The sequence below is a fragment of the Eschrichtius robustus genome, chromosome 13, assembly GCF_028021215.1.
Source record: "Eschrichtius robustus isolate mEscRob2 chromosome 13, mEscRob2.pri, whole genome shotgun sequence".
Taxonomy (NCBI): domain Eukaryota; kingdom Metazoa; phylum Chordata; class Mammalia; order Artiodactyla; family Eschrichtiidae; genus Eschrichtius; species Eschrichtius robustus.
Genome location: NC_090836.1, coordinates 5,040,285 through 5,048,647, shown reverse-complemented (window position 1 = coordinate 5,048,647; position 8,363 = coordinate 5,040,285). Strand labels below are relative to the sequence as shown.

General features: G+C 56.0%; 1 protein-coding gene across 1 annotated transcript; it reads right to left on the bottom strand.

Moving 5' to 3' along the window:
* Positions 1 to 5,573: 5,573 nt before the first annotated feature.
* Positions 5,574 to 7,931, bottom strand: KCNA6 (potassium voltage-gated channel subfamily A member 6). Its single transcript, XM_068560414.1, has one exon. It carries the CDS (start codon positions 7,399 to 7,401, stop codon positions 5,818 to 5,820), a length of 1,584 nt encoding a protein of 527 aa, XP_068416515.1. The 5' UTR covers positions 7,402 to 7,931; the 3' UTR covers positions 5,574 to 5,817.
* Positions 7,932 to 8,363: the final 432 nt, after the last annotated feature.

Sequence of the window (8,363 nt, the reverse complement as noted above, 5' to 3'; positions counted from 1 at the left end):
TTTCCCGAAAAGCCCTAGGCTCCAGTCTGACTCTGGTCCAAGAGAGCCGCGCACCCCGGGGCAGCCCGGAGTCAAGTGGGATGTAGAGAGAGGAAATCTTTTGGTTTAAAGAATGGATTTCTTTTCCTTCCCTAAGTGACCTTGACAAGCTAGAATTAGACCAAACTTTGCTTCCCGGGGCAATAACGCACAGTCAAAACCAATCAGAGCCGGCCCGGCGGTCCCAGCCAGATTGTCCCGGGAGGACGGTGTTCCCTGGAAATCTCTCCTGGCATTTCTGGAGAGATGCCGGGGGACAAAACACTGCCAAAAGCGAGGCCTCGGCCAGCGGAGAGAAGGCATGATAAACAGCAGGACCGGAACGTGTCATGTGAGGAAAAGCAGCCAGGGCGGGGGTCGGGGGGTCGTGGTGAAGGAAGGGATTAGCGAGCGGAAGGCAAGTAAGAACAAGAGAGGAAAGACAGGGATGTCCCTGGTGGGCCAGTGGCTAAGGCTCCGTGCTCCCAGCGCAGGGGCCCCGGGTTCGATCCCTGGTCAGAGAACTAGATCCCACATGCATGCCGCAACGAAGACCTGGCTCAGCCAAATACATAAATAAATATTTTTTAAAAAAAGAGAGCGAGCGAGCGAGAGAGAGGAATGACATCCCATGAGCACCCTTGGAGGAGGACGAGCTAAGGGAAGACTCTCACCCCTACTTCTTCTGTTTCCTGGAAGCACCACAGCCTGCGGGGCCCCATCAGCGGCTGGAGGGTGGGGACCAGGCCAGGAGAAAAACACCTTGACTCCTGTGTAATTTCTTAAGGAATTCTGAGTTTCCAGGTACAGAGATAAGGTGGAGTTTTCTGCGTTTGTCTGTGAGGTTTTGATTGTTTCTCTTTTGCCAGCAAAGTAGAAACCCCTTGGCGGGGGCGGGTGGGGGGGGAGGCGAGTTCATTGCCTTCATCCTCTGTCATGAATGAGTCACATCCAACGTGCTTATCCTAGTTCAGTACATGCCAAGCAGGCTCTGCACGGACCAGGAATGGCTTGGCCTGTCTTCAGAGCAAAAAGAAAGGGGCATGTCAGTCCCACAAAGGTTTCATTGTCAAAATTCAAGACAAAAGAAAACAAACAGTTCTTGGCACTGGAAGGGAGGAGCTGGCAGCAACTGCATGAAAGCTCTAAAGTGTCCCCGTGTGGCAGAGAAAACAAACTGTCACTCCATCCTGAATACGCAGTGTGGTCCATCTTTAGAGAGGCTTAACCTCTAGATGTATAAAACCAAATCATCTCCCAGACAAGAGGTGAAACTCTGAGGTTATTAGTCTCATGTCACTTTTTTTTTTTTAACAATTCAGTGACGTTTTTGGGTTGCCTTATAGAGCTGTACAACTGTCACCACAAGCCTCTTTTAGAAAATGTCCCTTACCCTCCGAAAGCCGCCTGATATCCTGATGCAGGTGGGAATCAGCCTACACGACCTCCAGCAAGGAGATGCACGAGCCTCCCTACGGACCGGTTGGTGAATCTTAACCCATCATGCCCAGGAGTGTCCCCCGCACCTTGCACCACTGACGTTTATGTCCTTTGCTTTTCTTCTGCCTTCAGTGAACAAGAGAGACAGCTCTGAGACCCTTCGAGTGAATTAAGGGCAGTCAGAAGGTCGCCCTTGAATTAAGACTTTTTCTAGTCTAATTCCACTCTATGCCTTCCTCCTAAGCCCTCTCTTCTGTGTTTATTTCACTTTTTCCACTGTGCCATTGTCTTGAACCTTTGTGTAAGCTTCTGAAGGTTGGGGGACCCTTCTTAAGGCCATTTCAAAGTATTTCTCTGAAATGTATTGCTCTCAGGTTCCTTCTCTCTCTCTCTCTCTCTCTCTCCTTCTCTATTTTATCCTTGCAGATTCAAGAAATGTTGTCCGAGACATCTCCTGAACCCACAGCAATCTCACCTTGCTCCAGAAGCTCAGGACTCTGCCCACAGAGGCGAGTACCCTAGGAAAGGATGCTGTACCAAGATGACAGGAAAAAGGGGGTCCTCCAGCTGGAGAACAACCTTCTGAGCAAACACCCTAGGTCACAGCCGTCTTACAGTCCAAAGGGCAATCTCAGCTGAAATGCCCCAAGGTGCTCCCAGCCCCTGAGAATGTAAGAGAGAGACAGAGAGAAAGATACACAGAGGAGGAAGAAGAGATTCAAACAGCAGATGGGGGAAAATCAGAGATGTGAGAACAAAACAAAAGGCAGAGAGAGTGACACTCAATAGAAGACGGAAGGGGTAAATACAGAGAAAAAGGGGTGATTAGAAGGGGATGGGGGGTGCTTCCCTGGTGGTCCAGTGGGTAAGACTCTATGCTTCCAGTGCGGGAGGCTTGGGTTCAATCCCTGGTCGGGGAACTAGATCCCACATGCATGCCGCAACAAAGACCCAGCGCAGCCAAAATAAATACGTTAATTATATATATATATATATATATATATATATATATATATATATATGAAGGGGATGAAGGAGGGAGGTAGCAGTGTGGGAACAGAAACAGAGAAGGAGAGTAAAGTAGATGCAGACAAAAACACAGAGAGCGAGGTGGCCGCTGAGGAAAGGAAACCAAAGCCATCATCCTCCCCCAAACACACTCTCTCCCGCCCTCTCTCTGCCCCTCCCCACCCCTGTTCTCATTTGGCCTGAAGGACTGAGCCAGAACGAAATTCCCCAACAGGAGAACCTACCTCGGGTGCAAAGACGGCCAGCTGTCCCCTTCTCTCCTGGGGCTGATCTGGCAGGAGGAAATCTCCCACGTCTCAGCCGAGCTTCACAGATCCAGGAAGACCTCTGGGAGCTCCTGTGGGCCCGAGTCAGGTGTAACGAACGATGACCTGAACCCCTCTGCTGGCAGCTGCGAAATCGCCACCCCAGCTGTCACAGCAACACCAGGCACAGATTGTCTCGGCGCTCAGGGAGCAAAATCCACATCAAGAGGCTCAGAGTCAGAGGGGTTCACTTGGCAGAATCCTTCACAGGAACTAGGTCAGGTCACAGCCTCTCAGTGTTTCTTGCACATCTTAAGATGAACCACCTATGAAATTCCTCCCAAGCGCTAGACTGTTCCTTGGGAAGAAGGAGCGTCGTTTCTCTGTCTCTCTTGGGGCTGGGCGGAGCCTCTCTCCGAGGACGTGAGTGCTCCACACGTGCTATTACGGATTAAAACGAGTACGACCCTTGGCCAGGCCCAGCTTGACTGCCTCTGGAGAAGCTAGTCCCCTCCAAGGCCATTTCAAAAAACATAATATGGACATTGGTTTAACCGGCAGTTGCTTAGCATTCAAGTTTCTGAAGACCCAGGGGTGGGATGAGGCAGCTTCAATGACTGGGTGGGGAAACCAGGAAGAAAGGTCCAGTTGGGAAGCTTTGGGGACCTGCTTCCCCTTCATTTTCCGAAGGTCACGCACCCCTGTCCTACCCCTAGCAGCCCCCAAACCCATATGCGAGAGGCGTCCCCCTTTCAGAAGCTGGGAATACGTAGTCTCCTGTTCTCCCTGGCTGCCCAAATCAGAAGATAGAGAGAACAGTCTGGAAGGTTGCTACGGCAACCAGAGTCCCTGGAGAGCCCAGCTCTCCACAAACCCTTTACTTTCGGGCATGCTCTGACTTGAAAAGGAAATGGAGATGAAGATGAGCACATACGTACATACAGAGACACATGCATACGTGTGCCAACATTACCCTCGCCGGGAGCATTCCTTTTGCCCCTGGGTGGGCCTTCTCTTTCCCCCGAACTGCCAGGAGTAATATTCCAGAAGACATTTGGAAACCTGGCACTTTACGGCCTCAGAGCAAGTGTCTGAATCATGAGCGTCTCCTACTGCATTTCAGGTTTGGAGAAGCCAAGCTCCCAATCAAGATGATGGTGTCTGGCCCTAAAAGGATCCCACTGGATCGCTCCAAAGAGTATCCTCCTTGCCAAAGGGTAAGAAGAAAGACCAAGGCCCGGTTCAAGAGGCTAGGGAGGGATTTAAAGAGCCAATGGCCCAGAATGGCCTGTGCATGGGCTCTGGATCCAAGGCAGGAACTCTCAGGGGAGGCCTTGCCTATGGGAGATGGGGGAACGTGGTAACGAACTAGAAACCATTACGGAAGTTCACACATTTGCATAGCGTCATCCCCAGCCTCCCAGATGAGTTCACGGGCCATTCCCCATGAGGTGGGGGTTGGGGGAAGACATGAATGTTCCCATTGAATGGGTGGGGAAACTGAGGCACAAAGAGGGACTGTGGCACCCAAGTTACCCTGTAAAGTGTGGCAACATCCGGACAGTGTCTCTCAAGAAAACCCTCAAGAGGCCGTCCCTCATAAGTTTGCTCTTTGAGAAAAGACTTTTTTAAAAATTCTTATCAAGGAGCCCTAAAGCCTAGTTTATAAAATTAAAAACTCGTTAACAGTCCTTTCAGTTTCTGAACTGTACCCAGGAGAGTTCAGAACAGTGCATCACAGTTGATCAAGGCAACAAATGAATGACAATGTGATGAGGGGACAGAAACAGGGGTTCACAACGGAAGATGATGACTTGGTCCAGGTGGCACCTTACCAGTGAGAGCTGTTGGCTGCAGCTCCAGGGCCAGAGCAGAAGAATGTTTGTTTGACTCAGCAAAAACCTCTAACAGTGAGGCTGTCAGCAAAGGAATAATGCTTCTTCCTCACTCTAAACCACCTGTCTCATTGCCCACAAAATGGAAAAGAAAAAAAAAAGCCCACGCTAGCATCCAATGTGTGCTTTTACCTGTCTGTGGGTTTAGGCTGGAGTCTGCTTTAGAAAGCCTTCAACAGCAATCCTAAGTCAGACTCCCAGGAAGAAGGGTGGAGGGCTAGAGAGGGTCGGGGGAAGTGAGGGAGAGAAATTTGCAATCAGCAGAAGACTCCTCTGCCCCCCGAGATGGCACTGTCTCCGTGGCACCTCTCTTCTGATAAGCGGTCAAGCCAGGTGCTTGATTATATTCAGCCATTTCTCCCAGCTCTGTGGTTCCCCTTCGCCAGTTCCTCTGCACAGGAAGAGTGTTTGGCTCTGAGAAGCAGCCTTCCTGGAAGCTAGAGAGAGTCAGGGGATCAGAGTGGGGAGAACTAAGTGGAGACCAAAGACTGATGTCTACGGTGCCAGATCACACCTGGAAGAATCCATTGACCCCTTTGGTCCAGAACTGACTCTCATATCCTCTAAATGGCCGAGTGTAATTGTAGTTTCTCTAATTGCATCCAAGATTAGAGATGAATAGCATATTTTCAGGCTGGGCAGCTGAAGGCTCTCCCAGGGGTCCTCTTCAGGATGACCAGCCAGTGTTACAGGGCGCTGGAGGAAAACAACAGAAGGAGTACTGTTTCTGTCCCCGCGCTTCTGCCGGTTACCATGTGGCCAGAAGCTAAGCCAGGGGCATGCCCCGAAGCCACAGACGCTAAGGGGAAAAAGGACCCAAGTATGCCTGGTTTCCATCTTGTCAACACCGCTCTTCCTAGCGATATTACAAGTCCCAGACATGAAAAATCAGAGTCTTGAGGGAAGGTCAGATAGAAATCTCATCCACGTGACAGAAGATGGGCATGAATGGGTGGCACCGTTAGAATTTCGAAAATGTCACTCAGATGGAGAAACACCTTGGACGCCGCAGGGGTCAAGTAACAAGATTGAGAGTCCAGGTGTGTGGTCCTGGCGCCAGCAACTGGGCGTAGGGGAGGGAGTCAGGAAGTCACCTGGAGCTGTGGGGTGCGCGTGGTGGAGAATGAGAAGGAGCCCTAAGGGATGGTTTGCTCAGTGTCTTCCTTCCGTGCAGGCCCGGCCTGCATCCATCAAACTTCAGTGAGCATCCTTTTCTCGGCATATGCCCGATGTGGAGTGGGAAGGTAGCTGGGTCTCCGCTCCCGAGTGGCCTCCGAGAACTCAGGCTTGCCAAGTCCACCGTCAGCTGCCTTCAGGTCCGGGGCCGGCTGCCCACAGGTGACGTGGGTATACTGGCCGTGCTCCTCGTGGTCCGTCTCCCGGTGGTAGAAGTAGTTGAAGTTGGAGACGATGACGGGCACGGGCAGGGCGATGGTGAGGACCCCGGCGATGGCACACAGCGAGCCCACGATCTTGCCCCCCACCGTCATGGGGTACATGTCCCCGTAACCTACCGTGGTCATGGTAACCACCGCCCACCAGAAGGCATCCGGGATGCTGGGAAAGAGCGAATCATCATCGTCAGCCTCTGCGAAGTAGACGGCGCTGGAGAAGAGGATGACCCCGATGAAGAGGAAGAAGATGAGCAGACCCAGCTCCCGCATGGAGGCCTGCAGGGTCTTGCCCAGGATCTGCAGCCCCTTGGAGTGGCGGGACAGCTTGAAGATGCGGAACACCCGGACCAGGCGGATCACTCTGAGGATGGCCAGGGACATGGCCTGCTGCCCGTTCTGGCCGCCGCCTCCACTGGCTGACGGCTGCTCCTGTTGCTGCACCAGCTCGGTGCCCAGGGTGATGAAGTAGGGGAAGATGGCCACCAAGTCGATGATGTTCATGATGTTGCGGAAGAAGGCCGGCTTGCTGGGGCAGGCGGAGAAGCGCACCAGCAGCTCAAAGGTAAACCAGACGATGCACAGAGTCTCCACCAGAAAAAAGGGGTCGGTGAAGAAGGAGCCCCCAAGAGTACTTAGTGGGGATGAGCCCCCTGCCACCATTCCCCCGGGGGTGATGCCAGGATGAAATGCATAGGAATCGTCTTCATCCTCCTCTTCCTCCTGACTGCCCCGGGACACTGGGGAGACACCACCACCATCGCTTCCGCCTCGACCATCTGCACGGAACTGCGGCAGCGTCTCCAGGCAAAAGATGACGATGGAGATGAGGATGACCAGGACCGAGACGATGGCGATGCCCCGGGCGGGCCCCGAGCTCTCCGGGTACTCGAAGAGCAGCCACACCTGGCGCTGGAAGGGCTGGGAGGGCAGTGGCTTCTCGTCCACGCCACCCTCGGGCAGGCAGCCCTCGTCCTCGCGGAAGGCAGCCAGGGCCTCGTCCCCGAGCTGGTAGAAGCGGATCTCCTCCAAGAAGATGTCCAGCGGCACGTTGACCGGCCTCCGCAGCCGGCCCCCCGACTGGTAGTAGTAGAGGATGGCGTCGAAGCTGGGCCGGTTGCGGTCGAAGAAGTACTCGTTCCTCAGCGGGTCGAAGAAGCGGACGCGGCGGCCGGGGTCCCCCAGGAGCGTGTCGGGGAAGAGCGACAGGGTGCGCAGCTGCGTCTCGAAGCGCAGCCCGGAGATGTTGATGACCAGCCGCTCGCTACTACAGCAGCCGCCGCCGCCGCCGGCCTCCGGGAAGTCTCCGGCATCCTGTTGCTCCCCCTCCGGCCCACGGACCTCCCCCGGCGCCGCCAACGTAAGGGACTTCTCCGATCGCATGTCCCCTCCGCGGTGCGCTCCCCGCCACCAGGACGGCGCCCACGACACGACCTCCCGGGCGCGGCGCCGTCTCCCACCTCTCGGCGGCGCCTTCTTTTCGGGGTGGGGCTCGCGGTACGACAGCCGTCGGGTCCCTAAGCCCCGAAGCCCTGGTCTTCGCCGGGCTAGGTCTGGGGAGGTGACCCGGGCGCGGAGGGTTCGGCTCCGCGCCCCTAGTTATCCGCGCCCGATGCTAGATAGAGCTTGTGGTACCTGGAACCGCAGCCTGGCGCGTGTGCAGCTGGACGCCAGGAAAGAAGCGCGGCTTCGCGCCCCCGCCCCTCCCCAGACTGGGCTCCGGGACGCGGGGGTCCGCCCTCCAGACCGGTCAGCACGTCCCAGCTCCCGCGGCGCTCCTCCAGCAGCTCCAGACCCCCGGCCGCCGCTGGGACCCGAGCGCCAGATGCGCCTCCCTCCGGCTCGGCCAAGACGCCTGGCGGGGCTCGGCCTCCGCCCTACGGCCACCGCGGGCTCCGCTGGCCAAGGTCGCCGTTCCCGCCGCCGCGGCCGCCACCGCCTCCCTCCGAGCCGCGCTGCTGGCCTGCGAGAGGGCCCTGGGGCCGCCCCGGCGCCGGGGCGCGCGGACCCACCTCCCCAGCCCTTGTGCCTTCGCTGCAGCCGCCGCAGCTGCAGCGGCTCGGCTCTCCGCTCTGCCCTTCCTTCCCAACACACTCTCTCCAAGTGACGTGGCAGGCCCCGCCTGCTGCCCCCTCCCACCCCACTCGCGCATCACACCCCTGGCCCGGCCAGGGGCCGCGCGAGCCAGGGCGCGGCGAGCGGACGCACCCTCACCTCTCCAGTAATCTTTCCCGCGCTCTCCTGGCACGCCTCTCCCTCCCGCACGTCCACATCCAGGGCCCTCTAAACAGGCGCAGGTACCCTAATGCCACACCCCCCCGCCCCGGCAAGTCGCTCTTCTCTTT